The 26,142-nt window shown below is 31.8% G+C and overlaps 1 protein-coding gene across 1 annotated transcript; it reads right to left on the bottom strand.

Moving 5' to 3' along the window:
• Nucleotides 1-325: 325 nt before the first annotated feature.
• On the bottom strand, nucleotides 326-23,972 carry LOC134725929 (cadherin-99C-like). The gene is made up of 13 exons (XM_063590224.1): nucleotides 23,830-23,972; nucleotides 14,545-14,625; nucleotides 9,261-9,457; nucleotides 7,460-7,543; nucleotides 6,673-6,762; nucleotides 6,038-6,142; nucleotides 5,116-5,238; nucleotides 4,456-4,617; nucleotides 3,809-3,920; nucleotides 3,153-3,277; nucleotides 2,693-2,794; nucleotides 1,781-1,969; nucleotides 326-1,383 (listed from the first exon to the last, which is right to left on the bottom strand). The coding sequence occupies exons 1-13, from the start codon at nucleotides 23,831-23,833 to the stop codon at nucleotides 1,339-1,341; spliced, it is 1,419 nt and encodes a 472-aa protein (XP_063446294.1). The 5' UTR covers nucleotides 23,834-23,972; the 3' UTR covers nucleotides 326-1,338.
• Between the last annotated feature and the right edge of the window lie 2,170 nt (nucleotides 23,973-26,142).

A 26,142-nucleotide genomic window follows, 5' to 3' on the forward strand; every position in this document is an offset into this window, starting at 1 on the left:
CTTGGTTGTAGTTTGTTTTGGAGCAGTTATTTGGTCTTTTTTGCTCATTTATGTGGGCTAGCTATCATATCGCCATGCTGACTTTATTGAAATTTGCTATATCAGGATCCCTCAACAGTTACACAAACAAAGATTACACAAACAAAAGATTACACAACCTCCTACTGAAACTACAGAAATAATATTTCCATATGAGACCACAAGAAATATATAATCAGAGTCTACAAGAAAATACAATAGGACACTACAAGAATATACAATATGAGACCACAAAAAAATACAATATGAGATAGCAGGATACAAACACCTTTGAAGTTTGTATAAATAGAATAATTGAATAAGAAAGCAAAGCACCTGCATGCTTCCTTTTTAATGTAAAAATCTGACGATGATATTACAAAAATAATATTATTTCAAAATTCTTAATGTATAAAAACGATGTTATTTGAGACGAGTAACAATGCAAAACTGTGAAAGACCTGGTAATAAAAGTAGCTAAATCATAATGGAACGTATGTAATAATTACACCAACTGTCAAAAACTGGTAAATTATAAATAATTGATAGCATGATATTTGACAATTATAACAATATGAATTTACTTAATGTTTAGCATACTTAGTTTACATATATACAGTTTTAATGCAGAAATGCACAAAAATACCTTTAAATATTCAGGTATAGGTGGTTCAAAAATGATTGTATAAACCGCGTCACATTCGTTTCCCTTTGCCTTATTTGACACCTCTAAATATAACCATAAGGCAACGAGAACGGTGTCGGGTTTGTAAGAGAACTAGAAAATAAGAACCTGCAAACTATCCCGATTTATGTTCATTGATTAAGTCACCAAACATGAAAGTCGCCAATATTCCGATAGCTAAATAGTCACAGATCGGGTTGGATCAAATATGAGTTTTCGATTTTTTTCATTTCCCTACCATTTTCAAGCTCTTTTACAATTGTGACTTAAGAAGCCATACCCGAAAGTCGTCAGTATTCCAAAGGCTTATTGGTCATTTCAAATACAAGGGGTATGCTGTCAAACACAAATATTATTACAACTGTCTATGAACTATAGGATGCAAAACTGCATAATTAACGCATTGCAACATTAACAGGGGATTGCACATGTTCCAATCTTCAAAATAACCAATAATTTCAAATGTTTTGCATGAACACTTTTCATATTTGAGGAGGTCTATTATAATATATTATCTTATTTCTATAAAATATGTTAAAATAAACAATGAAGTCGCTTCTCTAAATTAAAAAAAATCAATGAAGTAAAATGCAGATTGATGTATAGCTTCTCTTAAACTTCTATGATGGAGTATTTCATAGTTGTGCTGAGTATCCTCTGTTCTCATGGGCACCATTTACCTGTCATTGAGAAAAATTAATCAAAGTTAATAATTTCTGACAGTTTATATCATAACATATATAAGAAAAAACTAAAACTATCAACTTGACGGTCAATTTTCACACTGAATTAAAGATTTGATTTTTTTGATTTTTGGTGTTTTTACGCCAGTATTAAGCACCTCATTTAGTCTATTTCGTTGCGGCCAGTTTTTATTTGTGGAGGAAGCCGAAGTGCCCGGAAAAATCAATAATCATATGTTTTTTTAAAACTTATAGACTTGTGTTTTGGTAATATACTTTCTCATCTCAATTTTTCTTTTTGATGATGCTCATTTAGACGAATGTCTTTAAATGTGGTTGAGTTTTGGACAACAGAGAATTTGTCTGATCATTTAAAAAATTTGAAGTAAACTACCGATGAAAGAGGTACTTTGTCTGATGAATATTGACGTCTTCTCGATACAAAACAAGCCATTGCTATAGATAAACACAAGACTAAAGTCAAGGTCACAGCAATGACGACGATAAGTGCAACAGTAGTCTGCGAAAATTCATCTGTTGTCTGGCCATTTGTTGTTTTCTCTCCAGTTTGTGCAGCAGTACTCTAAATAAAATAATGTAAGGCGATATATAAATAAGAAAAGAGAAGCAGGTATAACATCAACAACAGAGGACGGATACATAAAAGTTTCTTCCAAACGTGTTCCCGAATACCATATAGTTGTCTACTATGTAAAAATGTACTACCATATTGTGATAATTTTCAATAATAAATACTTATTAAAAAGTTAAATTACAAAAATACTGATCTCTGAGAAACATTCAAAACGGAAATTCTTAATCAAATGGCAAAATCAAAAACTCAAGCACATCACATCAAACGAATGGATATCAACTGTCATATTCCGGACTATTTACAGGCATTATGTAGAAAATGGTGGATTAAACTTGGTTTTACAGCTATTTAAACCTCTCAGTTGTATTAAACTAACATCATAAAAAAATCAACTTCAGATAAAAGGTCTACATTTAAATAATGTTTTATCATGGCAATGTCCAAGTATGTCTTTTTTCGATTTATGTAAACATTTGGTGAAATTGTCATTTTATTCAACAGTTCATCTTTTAAAACATATACTAGTAAATTTTAACTTGAAATAGACATTTGGGATAGGAAATAAAAGTACAGAAAAATATACGACGATATTCAATTTTACTTTGATTTTGTTTAACCCGCTAAGCTTTTATATAGCTTTGTTATTAAATACGCTCGTATAGTTTCAATTAAAAATAACGACGACGGGTTTATGTTAAATGTAGGAATTACCATCTGAGGCGAAACTGTAGTTTGGAAATTGTTTTCTTTCATATGTGTGACGAAGGATATCTCTGCTACTGCAAACCATTTCTCTGCAGAAAGTTCTTCTGCCTATTCAAAAGAATAAAAAGAAACGGTTGTAGAAATAACCTAAAACGGATACAGCTCTATGCTTTTTTTCTTCAGAGCTAAATTTCCGTATTGATGGTAGGAGGATAGTGTGATTTCTAAATTTGATACGAGTCCGCCAATTCTTTTGGTTTATTTCGAGGGGGGAGCCATTTAATATTTATTTGACAATATATAAATTGAATCACCAGAAATAATGTTAGATAATTTATCATTCATTTATTGATACTACATAGATAAAGAAGATATATTGCCTAACGTCGGAAAATTTTACGTACCATTGAAATAAGTTACTGTAACAGTCCAAAATAAGTATTTCAAAGTATTTTGAATCTCTCACCTTCAGCAATATCACAAATTCTCGAGGAAGTTCCACACTTTTGACCTGTTTCACAATAGCTTGGAAGTAGTTTCCCATTTTCTTCGTCTCCACAGAAAAGTAGCTATCATATCCAGATGGATACGCTAAATAAGAAATATTGACACAAAAATAAAAAAGTGAAATAAAACTCAGTTATTGTTTATATAAAACCTTAATGTGATCAGCTTTTATTAGTTCATGTAGATAAGGATATGCCTTGCTGCTATATGGGGGTGTCTTCATTGTATTTGCGCTTCGGATAAACCATACTTATAAAGTGTTTTTTTCCAAATACAGCACTTGATCGATACACGGTGTCACCTACTTGTGGGCTTTAAGTCCACGATTGTATCATCAACTATATAGTCAATGCTTCCGTAATCCGTACCGATATAATTTTTAATTTACCTTTTCTTACATCCTCTGATGACAAATTTAGAATCTTTTTTTTTTTTACCTTTAGCGATATTTAAATAAATCATTCCCATTATTTTGAAGAAATAAAACAAACCAAACCACACCATCCATTTGCAATTATACATAATTTGTTTAATTATTCACATTTGCCTTAATTTTCAAATAAACGGCAATTGAATGCGCATTTATAAGAAGAGTGATATTTGAAATAAACTTACTTGTCGCCACTGAAAATGTTACGTCACTTGGAATTCCATCCATATCTTTGGCCAATATTTTAATGGCATTTCCGGTTACGTCAGGAAAACCATGGAATTGAATTTCTTGATTCTAAAAAAAATATATTTAAGTATTTCTTGAAATAATAATCGAGAAACAGTTACACATAACATCTTTGATATACGTATACAAGAAAAAGGTTTGGTCTGCATATGTAATTAGCTGACTTCTCTGTGTGTTATTGTATTTTGTTTTGAGTGGTCATAAAATCGTTCGAAGGTTAATCTAAATAACCGAATATGACGCACCGAGTTTATCTGTTCTTTTTTTTCATTTTGAAGGAAGTAAATCTCGAAATAGAAAAAAAGTAAAATCACAAAAATACCGAATTCCGACGAAAATGTAGAAAATGGTGTATTTAACTTAGTTCTATACCTAGCTAAACCTCTCACTTGTATGACAGAATCCTTCACGCGCTAGTTGTTAAGCATTAAGTTTGCTTTAACGGATACTTCAAACATAATGCATGGTCTATTTCATATTACTTCAAGTCAAGTCTTGTAGCAGATAATAATAACTTGTCTTCTTTACTAGTAATCGTCGGTTTTTATATTCTATATTGAATATATCATCAATCAACTCTTACCATAGTAATTGCAGTTACATCTATTGTATATTTTGGCGACACACAGGTCATTTTATGCTGCAGACAACCAGTATACATGTAAGAGGGTCTATTATCGTTTCCGTCTGTTACATGTATTTTTATATCAGTGTATGCTGATCGCTTTGCATTTGGTCCACCGTCCTGTAATACATGATTTCAAATGAGATTATATATAATGCTACTATTATAGTTACCTATAATGAACGAATAACATCAACAAACGTTTCGTTGAATCAAATTGATGCTTGCTCATTTCAAGATGATTTCCTTTCAATACTGCTTTAGTTGTGAAATGATTATTTCAAAATGTCGATAAATGAAATAAAATAAGCAAGGACATAAAATAAGGATATACAGAGTTAGCGTTTGATCCTTCATGTAGTACTCAAGATTTAACCCGACTATATTTTTTTCAAATCGATTGCAGCACCCGAGACCACCCCCAGTTTTTTGTGGGGTTCGTGTTGCTTAGTCTTTAGTTTTCTATTTTGTGTTTTCTGTACTATTATTTGTCCGTTTGTGTTTTTATTTTAGTCATGGCGTTGTCAGTTGATTCTCAATCTATGAGTTTGACTGTCCCTTTGGTTCTTTCGTCCCTCTTTTTTAATGTCAAGAAAAGTATATGATCCTTACACCTACCATGACAACAACACGAATTACATAATACTTGTGTCCATTCCCTAAACTTTCATAATCTAAATTTTCTCTAACAGTGAGGATGCCCTGGAGTGCGTCAATATCAAACAGATCTCCTCCATCATTCTGTTAAAAAAAATAGATGATCATGGAAATGAAAGCTCATTTGAATTTTAATGTACATCATTCACCCATCTTTCTGTCAAATTATACTCAATAACAAATATAAAGACCTCTAATTAATGTTTACGATTGCAATAGTAATGAAGTTGTTGGTTAAAAATATTTGGTAGTATCATAATTTGGACTTCAGAGTGGCACTGTGAAAACATATGTGTCTGATTATTAAGAACCAATATCAGCTGATGATAGTATAGTTATTCTTTGTTTCATATTTGTATGGGTTTTTTTTATTTATTATAACACAATGTTGATTGCTGTATTTTTGACATTTTTACCTATAATGTCTGTTTGTTTTGTTCACACATCTATGTCAATATGATGGATTCGATGAGATTGTCATACAAGTGTGAGGTTTAGTTAGCTACAAAAACAGGTAAAATCCACCATTTTCTACATAACAAAATACCTGTACCAAGTCAGGAATAAAACAGTTGTTTTGCATTCGTTTGATGTGTTTGAGCTTTTGATTTTGCCATATTATTGGGGACTTTCCGTTTTGAATTTTCCTCGGTGTTCAGTATTTTTGTGATTTTTACTTTTCATTTGTAATAAATTATTTTATTACTTTCTTGTTTAGACTTAATTGCAAAGTATTCCATCTTTCTGTGATCATTAAACTCAAAAGTCTGATTTATCTCCTCTCACTGAGTTTTGTAAAGTTGAATACACATCGAGATAGTGTTGGATTATCAGTTCCTTTCAGTTAAAAAATGTTATTCACTATTGTACTATTGAGACTTACCACAATGCCCGAATTCCTCATAATACTATATGTAATGTTACCATCTAAATTCGAGTCTTTATCAACGGCAGTAACTGTTAGTAATTGCGTACCAACTGGTGTAAGCTGTTAAAAAATGTAAACGTTTAAAACGTTAAGTAATTATATATATCTTGTGTTATCATTATACACTAATTTTGTTGTATTTGTGATGAAAAGAAGTCCCAAGAAACAACTTTTTTTGAAATTCACAGTGCACTTGAAAACATAATATATTCTCCAACGCATTGATCAAAGAGACTTATCTTCGATAAACCTCTTGTTTATAAAATTTCCAGCAATATTTGAACATCGGTCATCTACTTTTACCGTAATTAGTTACGATAATGATTTATGTGTTGTGTTTTAATCTTACACTTTCTTGTACGAGTCTTTTCACTGAATAAAACATATTATCAGTATTACCAGGAAATATATTTAGACATATAGTTAGAAATACTGTTCCCAGGTCTAACGAAATCAAAAGTCGATTTTATTGAATAATTTACGTACTCGAACCGGTTTTTGTTTACCTTCATTCAAACTCTAAAAGCTAAAGTTGTATAATAACTTAGAACATATATAATATATGATATAACAATGAAACTGTTCCTTACCTCATTTATAGTAGTTTCATATGGCGCATTAGAAAACATAGGTGGATTGTCGTTCTTGTCCACAATCATAATACTGACATCATAAAAGATCTGTTTAATATAAATTATGAATTTAGAATGATATAAGTTGATTGGCATGCACAAATATAGGTATACATTGCAGATCTTTTATTGTTTTCTGTTTTATTGTCAATGAAGTCTGATGTGGTAAATTTGGAGTTTATGTGACAAAAGACAATGCATGAGTTTTTGGTCTATATCATAACAAGGATCCCGGAATTGTACATTGTTTCCTGTTTTTACTTTCTGTCACAGAATGATATAAAATGAAGCAAGGTTTTGATATAATTTCATCATATCTTTTCTTTTTCATTATACTATCACTATTGATGTTATATACAAATCTTATTAACTCAAGTCTAGAATCAAACAAGGAAATTAGTCAATCTGTAACGTGTTTTTTATATTATTATGTACGTGCCTTTCTTTCGATTCCGGTTGTATAAGAAATTAGAAAACGTAAGAATGAAATTGACGAGGTGTATTTCACGGTGTATCTTTTAAGTTCCAAGTCAGGAATATGACAGTTGTCCATTCGTTTGGTGTGCCTGAGCTTTATATTTTGCAATTTGATTATGGACTTTCCGTCTTGAATTTTCCTCGGAGATCGGTATTATTTTTATTTTACTTTTTAGTTATAGAAAATAATGGCCTCTCCTTGACCTTTTTTTTTTTTACATTTACTGTAAAACTAGTGATATTATACTTTATAACAGTATTGTCTTACTTCTACTGAGAGGTTGTTGGCTGGTGAACACTTCAAGGTGAACGTGATAACACTGATATCATCATCTACACTTTCAGTGGGACCCTGAATAAAAAGATGAGATAAATATCAGGTGAATTTAATATATCATTGTCCCTGAATGACAAAAAGTGAAACATTAAAACTGAATTTAAATGGAGTATTTAATGTACATTGTACCTGGACTATATTGTGGATTAACAATTCAATTAAATAAATCGACTTGACCATGTAAACGTTTCAGTGGTATCTAGCGGTCCGTCTTTTAGTAGTACTTAGCTCGTCCGACAAGTTTATTTCGATGAAAAACATAAAACAAACGAAAACATACTACATACGACGAAATAAACATAGAAAATTACGATTCAGCATCACTTTTCAACTATGATTGATAAATGATTGTATTGTTTAGCTAACTGTAATTAACTTTTCTATGTTCATTTTTGCATGTAATCAACCATCTTAATGGTAAATGTGCATGTGCCACATGTGAGGAACTCTCTCAGGCAAGTTTTGCTTAAGATGAATTTGGCTATTTATTTTTGACATATAGCTCTTCAACGGTTTCAAAAGCAGGTACAACCCACCATTTTTGCCTTTAAAAATGTCTTGTACCAAGTCGGGAATATGGCCATTGTTATATTATTGTTCGTTTCTGTGTGGTACATTTGAACGTTGTTTCGTTTGTTTTCTCTTATTTTTTAGTGTAAATTCACATTGCGATAAGACGTGTCACGGTACTTGTCTATCCCAAATTCATGTATTTAGTTTTGATGTTATATTTGTTATTCTCGTTTGATTTTGTCTTATGCTTGGTCCGTTTCTGTGTGTGTTACATTTCAGTGTTGTGTCGTTGTTCTCCTCTTATATTTAATGCGTTTCCCTCGGTTTTAGTTCGTTACCCCGATTTTGTTTTTTGTCCATGGATTTATGAGTTTTAAACAGCGGTATACTTCTGTTGCCTTTATTTACATTTTAACGTTGCGTCGTTTGTTTTCTCTTATTTTTTAGTGTAAATTCACATTGCGATAAGACGTGTCACGGTACTTGTCTATCCCAAATTCATCTATTTGGTTTTGATGTTATATTTGTTATTCTCGTGGGATTTTGTCTAATGCTTGGTTCGTTTCTGTGTGTGTTACATTTTAGTGTTGTGTCGTTGTTGTCCTCTTATGTTTGAAGCGTTTCCCTCGGTTTTGGTTTGTTGCCCTGATTTTGTTTTTTGTCCATGAATTTGTGAGTTTGAACACTGTTGCCTTTATTCGGTACTTATACATCTTCGGATTTCAAATGTTTGGCTTAGAGCGTTTCTGGATGAAAGGTAAATCCAGAAAAGCGCTTCGGACGCCATAAATTAATAACGTGTTGTTTTCAATATTTTACCCTTCCGGAGCACATTAGATCCCAATTGGTTTTAATGGGGTTCATGTTTCTTAGCGTTGAGTTTTCTATGTTGTGTTTTTTGTGCTGTTGTTTGTGTTGTTTTTGTTTTAGTGTTTTTTTTTATCTATTTTTGTCAAGGTATTATTAGTTTTTTTCAACTTGTGAGTTTGGAGTTTGCATGTATTTCGGGTATCTTTTGCTCCTCTTTTTTTTAGTAATTAAATTAGGTTCATAGAACTGTGCATAATGGCGAATATTGTTTCAAAATTATAGGTAACTGAAGTCCAAATCGTACATGATATTTCTGAAACTCTGGTATCATATTGTCCCTTTCATAGCTCGTTTTGTTTTTCAAGAATAATAATAACAATTTATTATGTATAAGTCATCGACAACTTACATCCCTGTCTAAAGGTTGGACTAGACGGATAATACTATGCCCCGACACACTTTCGAATTTGAATTTTTCTGCTGGATTAATCATCAGATAGTCTGTTTGTGGCTCTAAGACAATTCCATTGGGTGAATTTTTATCTAGAACGCCATTTAGTCTTATTTCAGACTGATACATAGGATCGTTAGGGTATAGAAGTAATTCTGAAAATAAATTGGTTATATCCATCAAAATTTTTTATGTGCTGACAGAAAATACTAAAAATGTAAATAATGCAATAAAAGTAACAAATAAAACAAGTTGATTAAAAAGCGAAATATGTCATATTTTTTTACGCTATCGTGTTTAATTCAAAGGCAGAGAATCAAGTCAGTATGGAAGATCGTGAAAAAATGGTTGACATTGAAATCAATCTATTGTCCTCATGGTAAACGACAAAAAGACGAGTTTTGAAATTATTCAAAAATAATTGATTAGCTGTTGTAATTTAAAGAAAAACCGACACTTTAGAATGGGAAATATTTGTGAAATGTTTGGTAATATGAAACATTTATTAACAAATTTGATTAACTCTTATATAATGATGAGATGTCGCCAAGATTTCTGAAAGAGTGTCAGTCTCTCTATACGAACTTTGATTATATATTACATAACTATTCATTGCACACATGCAAATGAATGCACTCAGTTGGGACAAAATATAAACTTTATCTAATTTTAAAATATTTTAATATCAGTCCATTTAATGCAATTATAGAACACTCGGTGAACATAGTAAAGAGCAAATAGTAAATAATCCAAATAGAAATTAAAATCTAAATACACTTAGGTGAAATAGTTTTAGGCGTTGTTGACTTACAATCTGCCGGTCATACTGACACGTGCAGTTGTAAACATATATGATTTTAACCTGTATTTAAATAGTTGTATAAAACCGGTAGTTTCGATGTAAGACATTTCGACCTGAAGTTAGGGACACATAAAAAGGTAAAAAGTTCATAGGCCTTCTGTTTATTAAGACAGCAGATATCGTCACGGATACATTGTGGTTAAATGTTTTATATCATTGATATGTCATCCCTTCAAGTATCCAGTGATGAACGGGTAGGTTAGTTAAATCCGGTTTTATTTTGAATGAATAAATAATGCAAGGTCATAATCAAGTAGTATTAATCATAAGTACAATATATGTTATGAAGGTTATCGTTTTATTTTTGGGAGGATCAAGTCTTTAACTGTTTAACTATGACAAACACAGTGACATAAGACTTACAAGTCGTGATGTTTGATGCACCCCTATTTGGTAGGTCATATTTCAAAGAGATAAGACCCATTTCGCATAACTGTGTACAAACCAGGGCCAATATTTATCTTTACAATTCTTTACTAAAATTCAGAGTACCACAGCTCCATGGGTGCACATTAAATATTTTTATACTAAATGGATTTCAAGTACTTGGCTTTGAGTGTTCTTGGTGAAGGTTTATCCAGAAAGGAGCTTCGGACGCAGGAAATTATTAAACGTGTTGTTTTCAATTTTTACATCACTGGGTCGATACCTCTGCCGGTGGACTATCATTCCCCGAGGGTATCATCACCTCAGTAGTCAGTGCTTCGGTACTGACATGATTTAACACACTTTACTAAAATTATCCGTTTATAAATTTTGAAATGATTAAGAAACTAAGGTTTCAACTCCATCAGAAAAGGTTGGCTTTAGATGATTTTGGCTAATTATATTATGTATTTTTGACATATAGCTCGTCAACTATTTCGGTTCTTTTACATCTTCGGATTTCAAATGTTTGGCTTTGAGCGTTTCTGATGAAGGTATATCTAGAAAAGCGCTTCGGAAGCAAGAAACTATTAAACGTGTTGTTTTCAATTTTTCACATCACTGGGTCGATACCTCTGCTGGTGGATTATCAGTCCCCGAGGATATCATCAGCTCAGAAGTCAGTGCTTCGGTACTGACATGATTTAACAAACTTTACTGATTAAGAAACTAAGTTTTCAACTCTCTCAGGCAAAGTTGGCTAGAGATGAATTTGGGTAATCATTTTATGTATTTTTGACATATAGCTCTTCAACGGTTTCGGTACTTATAATCTTTGGATTTCAAATGTTTGACTTTGAGCGATCCTGAAGAAGGTATATCCAGAAAAGCGCTTCGGACGTAAGAAATTATTAAACGCATTGTTTTCAAGTTTTTAAATATTGTGAAATATTTCTGAACATGTCACAAAATTATGAATGTATTAAAATAGCTTAAAACTGCAGTTTGAAAGGAATTAACACATTTTGCCGGATATGTTTGCCAAAAAAAAAAAATTGATCAGACAGACACTCTAAACTAAACTTAAAAAACATTTGATGCAAGCTATACTTTATTGTAGTTTTACCATGGTTAGGCATTATATTCGTGATTATTTTTGCCCGAGAGATAGTGAGGGCTAAAATAACACGAATATAATGCCTACTCATGTTTAAACTACACTACAGTATAGCTTGCATCAATTATTTCGATTCTGAATAGGACAATTAAGGTAATTTCTATGTCCGTGTAAAAGCGTTTGTGGAGGCTCGTCCATGAACCTCCCTTTAATTTTTTGTAAAGAAGCGCACTGTGATTTTTCAGAGGAAGGAGTTTGAACAGGCAGCATGAACGGTTGTAGTATCTAAGTCAAATCGGAATGCAACACATTACAGTCATAATAAATGAATTAGTAACACCATGTGCACCATTTTTAAGAGTTTAAAGGTGTTTAAAGTTTAACTTAAGGAAATATATTAAGTGCATGTTACTTTGATAAAATTAATTATTCCAAAGAAGTCAATATACGCATGTGCAAACAAATTTTATTGGATTTAGAGCATTGGTTTGTTCACAAAGCGAAAGAAGCACGTCATATTAGAATCAAAATTATGTAAATACATATGCATTGTCTTTCAGATAAATTGTTTATGTTGGTTATTCGGTCTTAAAATCAACAAAAAAGTAAATCTATTTTTCCAAACCTTCTCAGTAGATAGCACTAACTTATATTTTGATTGAATCCTTTAATGCGAAATTGTTTTATATGTGAAGTTGTAATATTTATAAATGTGTTTAAGGATCGCACCGACTTAAATAAAATATTGTCTTGTCTTATCATTCGGTTTCTATGAAATTCAAATTCCGATATGTTTCAACAACTGTTTGAGCATGTGAGCGAAACAGATACTGCAGAAAGTAGCCACGTCTCTTGAAAATGATGAGTGTGCCTCAGAAGTGTTGTACCTTACAGAAAACCAAACGCATGGAATTTTTAAAAAAGCCCTAAAACAATTTGACTTGTTATTGTCTGAATTTGTTAATGTGCATAGTTAAAGGTAGTCAAAATATTATATTTGGTTATAATAGGAGAAAAGATGCATGGTTATGACAGAGTATCCTTAAGCGCTTACTAGTATACACCGACTGTAGTAAAGACTATGGTCAGCTGGGTTTTACCATCCAGTAGTAATACCCTTCCCAAGAAAATATAGGGTCTTTTTGCCAGCACTTTGTATTTCGTTCGTAATAAAGTTATGAAGAATGATACGTGTTGAGAAATTGTCACACTTTATGGGTTTTAGACCTCTTATTACCGTGAATTAACTGAAACATACTCAAAATCTTAACCATAAAATTATCTTATCTTATCAATTCTAGTATGTATATGTTTATTATGGTGTATATCTTGGGGTTTAAGCTTCAAATAGGATTTTAATTTTAAATTTTATTTTTCTTTGTCGGTAATTTTGGATTTCAAATTGGCACAATTTTAACTAACTTCAAGAAAAAATGCACCCACTTAATGCACTGCCTATATTTAAACATGCGTGTCCAATATTATCATATGATAAAAACACGTTCAAGCTGACGATCGTTTTTAATTCGCAATTTCAAAATCTTTTTCAAAATTTTCCTCAGGATCAGGTAAAAAGACCCATTGCCAATGGAAATTCTTCATTTTAAAACCTTTGTATCGTCATCTGGACATAATATTAATCCAAACTAAAACCGATACCAAGAAATGGAATACGTATATTTTGTAAACTTTTTCAAATTTGAACTAATTAAGTTCCTTTCGCGATAGATCATGCTTTTTTGTATCGATGGTTACAAATCAACATCAACATTGATATTTAATACGAACGGGTTTTTTGTTAAGTCCTCGTAACAGGCGTCGGTCGTCAGAAATAAACCACAAATAAGTAGAAAATGCGCTCGAAAAAGGATGAGTCAGACCAACTTTGTTCTTAATTGGAAAAGGTTAACTGGTAACGAATAGGGCGGGCCTTCAGTCATGCAAGGATGCTCACACCACTTAACTGCCACATCAATATTAAAATCATATCGTAAATGGATAAACATACCAAAGAGAACAAATCTGACCACCAATAGCTCCGGGATGATATTTTATTGAATCTTGTTATCCTTGGGGTTACCAGAAGCTATAGTATGAACAACACGTGGAAATATTTTTAAACATGTTTTGAATTTATTATTATTTAATACGAAATAGTGAATTGCAGTAGTGTTCATTATCTTTATCAATTATACGGAAAATATTTTTGTTATCACTTTTCACTAGCTCTAAATAAACGCATACAGTAGTAGTATTGCAAGTTCATATTATCCTAGTACAGATATATATTGTGATTCGGAGTGGATTATGGAGTATTGGAGTATGCCTTACTATATAAACTATGTTCAAGCTATGTACCAGACCAGTGAAAGCAATACGATAGTACACTTACACACTATATGTGCTAATGTAAAATGTAGGATAACAAAAATATCGAACTCCAAGCAAAGTCATCACGGAAAGTCCTATATATCAAATGACAAAATTAAAAGCTCAAAGCACATCAAACGAATGGAATACTCATAATCATCAACTCGACCTAACTTTTTTTAGATCTCATATTTGATGTATAACCTACTAAAACGTATAAACCTAATAACAAAAAGCGGTTGAAAAATTTACTTTTATAATACATCAAAGTGATTTTAGCTTCTTTTGACAAAATCAAACCAAAAATTGTTTTCATCCACTTCATATAGTTGTCATATTGACAATCATATCACATTTCCTTATTTTTATATATGAATATCTGCTTAAAATAACTAAATATTATTTAAATATTTCACTTTTATAAATATTTGAAACACAAAACATATTTATACTTTATTTTGTTTTATCTAAATCGTAGCTAATGCCTCAGTTAATAAACACAAAACTATAATTTTGAAATATAATACCTTCTTGATTTGCTTCGTAAATATTTAAATACAATACAGGACGAACTGGTGTCCATTCTCCAGGATCCATGGGACTACATGCTGTAAATAAACAAAAATACGCTGGTCTATTATCAGTGGTTGGTTCTTTTTAATGGTTACCGACAGCAACATTAAACCCTCGGGGCTCATGGTTTTCTTTTCCAAGAGTCAACGCTTATCCGTTGTATCTATATAACTAAATGAACGCGTTCAACGGTAACAGACAAGGAAGAAATTTCCCACAAACTCAACAGTCGCGGTGCAACGGGGAACAGAAAAAAACATTTTTTTCACAAATTCATATTGGGGGCAAACATCCATTTTTTTAGTACAGCCAATAATAATTAAAAAATACTATACATGTAGGCCTTGCAAATCTCACAAACCCATCTCAATTGGGTTTTTTTCATTATAAGAATAATCATTTGTTTGTCGATACAAACTGGAATGAACTGATAACTATTTATAAGATGTGGTATCAGTACCAATGAGACAATTATCCATCCAAGTCACAATGAGTAAAATGTACACAATTATATTCCAAAGTATACGACCTTCAACACGGAACCTTAACTCACGAACTACAAATTCTCTTATCCGCTGACACTCCTTTCTTAATAGTTGAAAACTTTCTTTCGCCGCTTCTGTATTAAAATGCAAATGAAGATATGAGTTTCAATTGTTTTGGAATTGCTATACTAAATTTTTTTTAAATATATCAAGTATAATAAGAAAAATAACGACCTTAAATTCATGTTAAACAATACATAAGTTAATAGAAATTAAATAAAACCACAAACGACTTACGTTCTTGTGCAAATACAATGGAAACTATTGCAGCGCATGTGACTAGAATCTGTAACATTTTTATATATCAGAGTTAAATTCAGCTGTCTTAGGTCTTAGTATGTCAGTTCTAGAATGACTATATTCTGTTTTTGTATTTCAATTTTAGAACAAGGAAGTCCTATTTTGTTACGGGTGCGTTCTTCTAGATCCGGGATAGAGAGTTTAAACAAACTTAAGCTTTGTTCAAGAATTCAACTTCATTGTATTATCTCAACCAGGAAGCTTTGCAAAACAAATATTCATCTAAAAATGTGATACTTAACGACCGTTATAACCTTTGAAGTTTGTGCTCTCAAAAGTTTTTAATGTTTGGCTTTGGAAACTTTCAGTCTTGCACTTTCCTGTAGAACATTGTGTCTATATGCACACGAAATACGTATTTTTACGTAACATGCTGAAACAATTTCTAACCCGACATGTCAACGTCTGTCCATTAATATTTTTGGTTCAACTCACTTAACCAAACCCATCTTAAATATCTAATGGCCTGTGTAGTTTATTCAGAGGATTAAAAAAAAGATGATGTGGTATAATTGCCAATGAGACAACTGTACACAAGAGACCAAAATGACACAGACATTAACAACTATAGTCTATAGGTCACCGTACGGCCTTCAACAATGAGCAAGGCCCATACCGCATAGTCAGCTATAAAAGGCCAACGGTAAAACAATTCAAACGGGAAAAATAACGGCCTTATTTATATATAAAAAAATGAACAAGAAACAAATATGTAACACATAAACAAACGACAACCACTGAATTACAGGCTCCTGACTTAGGACAGACACATACTTAAATAATGTGGTGGGGTTAAACATCATAGCGGGATCACAATCCTTCCCCTAACCTGGGATGGTGGTATAACAGTACAACATAAGAACGAACTATAAAAATTAGTTGAGAAAGGCTTAACTCATTAGATGGACAAAAATACAAGTGGACGTGGCCAGGTACTTGTACATCCGGTAAAAAGACACTTGTAACAGATCTGAGAGTACTCGCAGTTTTCTGACTGCTAGTTTAAAGCCACTAATAACTAATTGTTGGTGCTTCATATATAAATGAATGAAACTATGGTTCAATAGTTCGCCAATGCCAGCTCTTTCTTAAAACATATGATATTTTGTGTGATTGTTTGTATAGTCTAATGTCTTGATCAGAAACATTTAACACTATGTATACCTTGAAATTGTTCCCGAATAATTTTATCATAGGATAGAGGGACCTTACTTTGGAATATTCATACAAATAGCGATGGGATATGCTAGGATTCTAATTAAGTCGTTTTTTTTTAAATTGTTCCAGGTTATAGACAAGACCAAAGACAAGACAAGACAACTACTTTATTAAAGCCTCACCACTTAAAATTGTTACATTTATAAAATATACAGCTTATCAAACCACAAGTTAACAACAAGAGCCACTCTTTAAAGATTAATGGGAGCTGATGTCAGATAATCGTAATTATTTCCTGAATTTCAAGACTGCAAATTGATTTAATTGGATAGTGAATTGTCGATATACTGACGTAAAATGCATCAAGAGATGTTTATGATGTTTACGGTGCACGTAAATAAAGGCAACAGTAGAATACCGCTGTTCAAAGCTCATAAATCCATGGACAAAAAACAAAATCGGGGTAACAAACTAAAACCGAGGGAAACGCATTAAATATAAGATGAGAACAACGACACAACACCGAAACGCAACACACACAGAAACGGACCAAGCAACAGACAAAATACCACGAGGATAACAAATATAACATCAAAACCAAATACATGAATTTGGGATAAACAAGTGCCGTGCCACGTCTCACTCAATATCTCAAAAATAAGAGGATTGCGTAAAACATGATTTTGAATCTGAGGTGAATCTTGCATGTAGTCATCTTTTATGTTATTGTCTAGTCATTTTGTAACTTGTTTGAGGTTTATTCTTCTCTAGGGTACATGAAAAGGAACGCAGGAATTACCAAAAATATTTGACAATACACAAGACCACACCAACCACCATTACATGCATGTCTCCTCTGAAAAAATAGATGTACAACAAACAACACACGGTCAAGAAAGACTTTACTTGCACATAATGTGATGGTGTTTAATTTGCCCTTAGATAATCTAGACCGCATGTTCATGATGTTGTAAACTATAAGGTAAAACACACCTTAGTAACACCCTTCATTATGCCGATGTCAACAGTTTGAACTTAAAACAAGGAAATAAAAAACGGCATATCAAAACGAAAGACAAAGTGTTCGTTAAATGAGGAGGAAAATAAATAACGAATTAAAAATCTTCCGCGAAGTCAGAAATAATGGTCGAACAGGAGGAAAGTTGTGAAATTTACACTGTTAATGAAAAATGAGAATATACTGTATAGTACAATAACAAAAATTTTGAATAACAATTGACTTACTCCCTAGAGAGTTGTATGGTTTCTTTCACGAGGCAAATATTAACGTCCCAATCAAACCATACGTGGCTTCGTATTCGTACATCCCGTCCAAACAGATGGACACTCCTTAATAAGTGTAAATGGATGAACGGATGCAGTCCTGGTGTAATCATATTTCTATACCCCAGTAAAATTTAACACTTCAAGCTATTTGTTGAGCGTCGGCCTGACATATTATACATGGGTTTTACAGCTCTCAGCTTAAAATTAAGATACAAATATCTTCAGAATTACATTCAAACATAAAATCTTTCAATTTAACAAGGTAACGTGTTAAAGTTATATTTTCATTTATATATTCAAAACTAGTGTATTGCAAAGTTTTACGTCAAATTTGAATGCAAATTAGCTTATATATCTATATATCGGAAGATATCAAGTCTTTGTTGATAAATATGCCGTATCAACTTAACATATAATATATGATGGTCTTGAAGTATAGATTGTAGGTACTGACGTTGGTTATCTTCTTATTTTTAAAAGTGTTAACTGTTTATTCTATTTTTGGTTTTATGTATTTGACGTGGCTCGGTACTTATACATCACGTTATAATTTAACTGTAGCTGTAACGCGTCTTTTGATTGGCTGACGTTATTTTGTTATGAGCCCATAAACATAATTTAGCCATGTGACCGTGACGTAATCAACGTTTTTTCATGGTTTTCTACGGTTTAAAATGGAATTTAGAATTAAATTATAAGAAAGTCTGTAATATTTTTCTGTCTATTCGAAAAAACATAAAAAATGTGATGCACACTGTTAAATAACCCGCCACGCGCGTTATTCAGTGTGCACCATTTTTTTTATGTTATTTCTTCATAGACAGAAAAAATATTACAGTCGTTCCTTAAGTGTTATTGTCCTATGGTAAATCTTTGTAGTATTGCTTTTCTTTTTTATGCCAATGTTCTTTCAGTCTATATGCCGTTTTGCTTTTCTTTGTTGACATGTTTGTTTATTTTTATATAGTGATAATGATTATAGCACAATGTTGACCCCTGTACCTCTATTTTTGACATTTTTAACCAATATGTCTGTTTTCTTTGTTCACACATTGTTGTCAATGTAATGGAGTTTAAATGCGATTGTCTTACAAGTGAAAGGTTTAGCTAGCTATGAAACTAGTTTTGATCCACCAATTTCTAGATGAGAAAATGCTGTCACCAAGCCGGAAATGTGACAGTTGTTTTCCCGTAAACATATCATATTTCTTTGAGATAATAAAACTGATCATTAAATTCGAAGCAGTTTTCACAAAACTTTGAGTGACTCAACGGAAATGAGTAAGCATTAGCAAGCGTATTTTTCTCCTCACAAAATATTAATATAGAATAAGTTTGAGTTCAGATGTTCCATATTAGGTAAATGTATTAGTAATGTATGAAGTAAGATCCAAAGATCTTGATTTGACTTTGCTTTTTTTGCCAAAAAAACAAACAACAAACAAATATTTTATTTGCCAATCACGGCGCCCAGAATGAGCAGAATAATTATAATACAATTTTCAAACATAATGTAAAATAAATTCAAAATAGGTTAAACAAAGTACATAATATGATTGATTTTGATTTAGTTGATTGATATAATATTAATGAAAATGAAGTAGGCAATTTGTAAATAATAAACATATATAATACAATATGACCAATAGTCTGTTATTCTGGTCCCTTTATTGGACAGCACACCTCGTAGTATATACTAATAATTTATCAAATGTAAAAGAAATAACTTATGTAAATGCATATTTGATCATACATAATTTTATATAGAGAAATCTAATTTAATATTGTATTTCTGTTTATATTTAAAACCTCTAATAACTGACAAATTATTATCAAAATGTTTTTATCTTCATTTCCCATTAGCCAAATAGAAAGAGATTTGTTATCAAGTTTTGAAATATTTTTATTTTTACTATATATTTTGCTTAGAAAGGGATTTCTAACATTATCCAGAGTTTTACATGTTAAAAGAAAATGCATCTCATCTTCTATTTCCTCATTACAGAGTTTGCATATTCTATTTTCTAGCTTAATATTAAAATAACGACCTTTTTCTATTTCAAGTTTGTGAGCTCCAATTCTAAATCTTGTTAAAACACATCTTTGAATATATGGTAATTTCAATAAGTAAGGCTCAAAATTAAAATTTGGTTTAAATAATCGATAAGTTCTGCTTTTTTTGCCACTTTTAAGCTGTTAGGCTATTTCGTGCCTGTCAGTTTGGTTGAGGAAGCCTAAGTGCCCAGAGAAAACCATCGACCTTCGATTAAGATTGGAGTCGAGTGCACCGGCACGAGCGGGGTTCGAACTCACTACATCAGTGAGTGTTGACTGACTAGTGGTTACAGTAGTAACTACTTAGACCACTCGGCCACCGAGGCCCCGTTAAACGATCTTGTAATTTGAGACTATAAAATTATTACTTTAAAGTAGAAACTGCCGGATATGCCGGCATTTTATTTCATATTCTATAACTCTTAGAATCACATATTGTGTTAGTTAAAATACTAAAAGTCTGTCAGAAATGGTATCCATTGAAATGGAAAAATACATAGTCTCTGTACATGTAGAACTTAACAGGATACGGTATTCGTCTGAGTAACCCTGTCTGTATACCCTGCACTTTTAATTCATAATTTGAATTACTACACCAACGATTTTGACAAACGTATCTTTGTTATAATCATTGGTGTGGTTTTTCAAATTAGTGCAGATTTCGTAACGTCATTTTGATATATATTTGAGACGAATAAAAATAATTCAATGTAGAAAAAAATCATGTGCAGTCAACTTACAAAGACCACACACCTATTGCATTGATATTTATCTGGTGCACCAATTAGTAAATATTATGACATTTTCCATTTAAATTAATAATCAGTTGTGCTACTTAAAAAGGGGGCATTTACAAGCAGTATGACGAATATATGTATAATTTACACTATTCCATACCCGCAGCTGTATTCCACAGGGTAAAGAGTTGGAAAATTCCTTCTTAGTGAAATTGGCAAAATTAATCTGATCAAATGTAAAAATTCCGGCGTTAAAAGTGATGCTAAGTATTAATTAATCTTCTACTTTTGAAAGTATTTATATTCAAAAACAGTCTGACCAAGAGAAAACATGCTGTTAGATAACTGCGAGTACTCTCAGATCTGTTCATTGTGTCTTTTTGTGTCGGGATGTATAAGTACCTGGCCACGTCCACTTGTATTTTTGTCCACCTGATGAGTTAAGCCTTTTTCAACTTATTTTTATAGTTCGTTCTTATGTTGTACTGTTATACCACTGTCCCAGGTTAGGGGGAGTGTTGGGATCCCGCTAATATGTTTAACCCCGCCAGATTATTTATGTATGTGCCTGTCCCAAGTCAGGAGCCTGTAAATTCAGTGGTTGTCTTTTGTTTATGTATTACATATTTGTTTTTCGTTCATTTTTTTAACCTAAATAAGGCCGTTAGTTTTCTCGTTTGAATTGTTTTACATTGTCTTATCGGGGCCTTTTATAGCTGACTGTGCGGTACGGACTTTGCTCATTGTTGAAGGCTGTACGGTGACCTATAGTTGTTAATGTCTGTGTCATTTCGGTCTTTTGTGGATAGTTATCTCATTGGCAATCATACCACATCTTCTTTTTTATATAGTCATTTTTTTAAACTGCAATACAAAGTATTCCATCAAAAGTACAAAAAAATAACAAAACAAGAAAAAAATATAATAAGCATTATTATATCACAAATCGAATCGTAAAAACAATTGCATCTAAGTCACAAAATAGCTTCTTTTTAAAGAACATCAAATCAAATCCTTAGAATTGAAAATATAAACGGGAAACATGTTATAAATATTACAATCCGACAAAAGAGTACAAAACAGTCCAAGGTCACATATGGGTCTCTAATTATCAAACTTGTTGAAGGTTAACTGTGCTTGAATGAAGTTGGTCTTATTTTTATGAAGATAACAAACTTTGTTATCTAAAACAGAGGAATCATCAACATGTCAACAAAGCTTTAATTTAACTCGGAACTTGAAGAATCGATCACAGAGTTTGCCACTAAACATTGCATGAACTTTTATATCTAACTATGTGGCATGGCTTTACTCGTTGCTGAAGGCCGTATGGTACCTATAGTTGTAAATTTCTATGTCAATTGGTCCCATATGGAGAGTTGGCTCATTGGCAATCATACCACATCTTCTTTGTTTTATATTATAAGACGTGAAAAGTCCACATATAAAAAGTCATATTGAGTCAGCATGTCTAGACTCTTCAATCATTTAAATGTAAATAAATTCGATCTTAGTTTATGATAATTGATATTTACAATAAAATTCAATGGTGGTGAACACATTAGAAAATTAATATATTGAATGTTAACGTGTATTTGGTAAATTTAAACAGACCCAGGTAATGACGTCATTTATTCAAATATTTGTGGCAGTCCCATATTTGTACAGGAAAAGCAGTCCATAATTCACTAGAAATACAGTAAGGCATTTACAGTGGAGTGTAAATTGATTGGTATATTGAATATTCAGCGGCAAACAGTTCATGCTGCATATTTAACGTAACCGTGTGCATGCATTATTAACTAATTCTGCTTTGTTCTAGACCGACAAATTAAAGGATATTTGAAAGCCTGGGAAGACGTGTTATACTACACGCCATGCTGACCACGAGGAAGCTAAACTATGCCGTTGATCCCAAATGCTGACTGTTTGGTAGAGAAACAGCAAATGAAAATTTGAAATTATTTTGTTCGTTCCTCAAGAATACCATGGTGATAAATAATAATAAGATAAAGTATAAAAATATATGATAATCTTATTTCTTGCATTATGTCTATGGAAAAAGACATTTTCACTCAACTTGCAACGAAAGTAAAGAAGGAGACATGTACATAGTTTTATTGTGAAACGGTTTTAATATTATTAGGCACTTTAGTGTCCCATACCAATAAAAAATCAGCAATATTTGAACAAATGTGTAACGAAATTTGGGGATATGTAGGTTACATATATATGGAGAAAAGATTTGAAGCTTATATATGGTGAACGTTAAACAACAATTAAGCTTCAAAGACAGTCACTGAACGATTTCTGTGTGGCTTTGTAGTACATCTCTTCGTCAAAGTCACAATTTGTAAAAAGTAAACCGTTACAGGTCAAAATACGGCCTTTAAGACGGAGCTCCCACCGAACAGCAAGCTATATCGGGTCCCAAAAATGACAAGTGTACTACAAAGCCACATATATAACATTAAAATATATAATATTTGCCAATGCATGCTGTTTGATGTTGGCAAAATCCAGTTAAGTTATGAATTTTCTAAATCATACAATGCATTTGAATTCTACAAATCTAGGGCATGCTATGCTTTAAAAAAAAATTCTAGATTTTAGCCAAATTTTGTTCCCCAGCATATATTGTTATAAGCCTTTTTTTGTTCTGTTACACTGCAGTTTCTTCGTAATTGATTTCCACTGCAGATCTGTAGTACGCATGTAGAGGAACACTATTGTTTGGCTGAATATCTTTAAATAAAAAAAATGACTTTTTTACTTGATTTGTAGAATCGAAGATGTGTAAACCTATATGTATATTGAATAAACGGTTGCATGGTTTGTCCTGGCTTGTTCACTTTTTAATTTCACGTAATAGTGATATATCTATTATGTCACCTTGGTGATAATACTATATCTATATGATATAGAGAAAGTCTAAATTAGATCATTTTAAAATCTGATTATTTTTTGTGTGTATTAAAACTTAAACTTGAACAAGCATAATCCGTAGAAGATTACTTCACATTCTTTAAGTAAAAGTCTAATGCATAATCCTTTGAATTAATGTTCACGCAACCAAAAGAGAAAAGGTAAACATTGGTCGATATCCCGTAGGTGGAATTTAAAAAGAAAATATATGAATAAGAATTTGTATATCTACCCATCGTAGAATAGGCATGATGTTATGATAAGTTATGTAGGTTTTCTTTTCAGTGTATTCATTGAAGTGGAGAACTCTGATTTCGTCCATTCGGGTGTGGTAAAATTAACCAGACCGTTCACTCCCTGGTGATTGTCGGGATTAAAATTACGTATAAGGATGCAAAAATTCTAAATCTGAAATAAGGTGAGTTTTGTTTATATATATGATTTCTTTCCAGATTTTGATTAGAACTAATTTTGTTGACGTAAAATTACATATTTTTTAAAGTGCATTTCAATAATTAAAATGTTAATATTGATTCAAAACTAGTTTTGAAACTTGATGGGAAAGAATGTATATAATGTATTAATTCACGGTACAAACACTTACACACAAGTGAACATTCACCTGTAAAATATGTTGGAGAAGGAAATACATCACTATTCTAAAATGTCTCAGATGTCGATGATCGTCAAAAGAAAAGAGCGACACACGGTGCCTCTCTGTCAAATACTGTATATAAAGAAAAAGATGTTTCAAAGTACTCTGTACCTACGGAATTGAAAGTTTTTTTTTTTATTTAAAATGGTAGTGAATGTAAAATCAAATCTAAGGTAGACAGGAATTGTCCTCATGATTGCTTATTTGATATTTACATATTTAAATGGCAATATGTATATTGGAAGGGGTTCGTGCAACTTATATCAAGGACCTACATATTTAAATATTTAGATAAATCTTACATAAAATTAGGTTATGTAAAAAATACGTGCATAAAGTTCTAAATAGAGTAGCACAAACTTGGTTAGCATAGTTAATAGCAATACAAATTCAAAGGATGAAAGTACAGGTTACTATAAGGGGAACAATTTGTGCTACATGATTATCAGAAGTAATGCGGATGATCACACATCATTCGCTGGACTTCGTCTTTTCTTATGCCCTTGGTTTAATTCACCTATTACTGGTCGGATTGAGCTTTCAGATGTTATCAATTTCTATTATCTGTGACCTAATCTACCTTTCCTGCAGTAATATTTTCGGTTTCCTCTATGGAATCCATTTGACTGGTGACCTTGCTAAATACGGTTACTATATTGCTTTGATGTATATCCAGTGAATTACTTACAGGAATATAAATTCGTGAAAGTTAGTTGACATGTTGTAAAATATATATATTTACAATAGTGATGAAAGTTTTTATAGACATTCTGTCAAACACTCTTTTTTTTACCTACGGTTTACTTATTCTTGGAAACTTGTATTGTTAAACATTTCAATGATATCTCAAACTGATCTGTTTCCTCAGGGTGTTTAGAGGTCGACATGGTATGGGCACTTGTGTTTTCACGTTGACCTCTATATGTCCTTTTTGAAATGAGATGTGTTGTTAGTGTATAATTAGTCCATTTTGACAGATTTTTACCTTCAATAAATGCCTAGATTTCTTTGCTATTTAAATTGGAAATATCTGCGTGTCATTGCACAAGTTGAAAGTTCTTCATGTTTAAAACTTACTAAAAATGGTGTACACGCAATCCTTTAGTTCAATCCTGGAGCACCGGAGATCTCCATAAAATTTTGGTGGGGTTAGTTTGGTAGGTCTTCAATTTCTATGTTTTGTTATGTATACTGTTGTTTGTGTGTCTGTTTGTTTTCTTCTTTTTTGGCCATGAAATTTTTAGTTTATTTTCAACTTTTAAAAAAAGCTTGAACGTCCCTTTGGTAAATCTTTGATATCTTTTGCCTCTCTTTTAAATTTAATATATATTCTAGCGATCGTATTTGTCATGTAATCTACATGGCAAACAGTTTTCATTATATCAATTCGTTTCTACATCTCATACAATTATGAATTTTGTAAGGTTGCTTGGTTCATATTTTTACCTTTGTTGGCCAACTGCACAAGTGTTCGGTAGGCGTTTAATTGACAAGGTAACAAACAGATTTACTTCATTTTCGTTGTTAAAACCGGTTTTATTTGTTAAAGACGTATGTTCAGTTGTACGTTAAAAAATGTTTATAAATCTCTTTATTTAATTGAAAATGTTTTACGGCATTTTTATGAACAGTTATAGTGTGAATGAACTTAAAATCATATAGGATCTCCACAACACCCTACTGATATATTACTCAACATTTTTTATTTCGTGTTTTCAAATAATTCTAGTCTTCTCCAGTAAACTAAATATTGATTTATTAACGCCTCTAAAGGGAGTTCAAATCTCCCATCTCATTCAGTCGGAAGTCATACTGTATGTAATGGAAACAGGGGTCTTTTATATATGTCTCGGATTCAAACATTTATTACAAACAGAGGGAAGATGTAAA

Source organism: Mytilus trossulus, chromosome 7 (assembly GCF_036588685.1).
Source record: "Mytilus trossulus isolate FHL-02 chromosome 7, PNRI_Mtr1.1.1.hap1, whole genome shotgun sequence".
In the NCBI taxonomy this organism is placed as follows: domain Eukaryota; kingdom Metazoa; phylum Mollusca; class Bivalvia; order Mytilida; family Mytilidae; genus Mytilus; species Mytilus trossulus.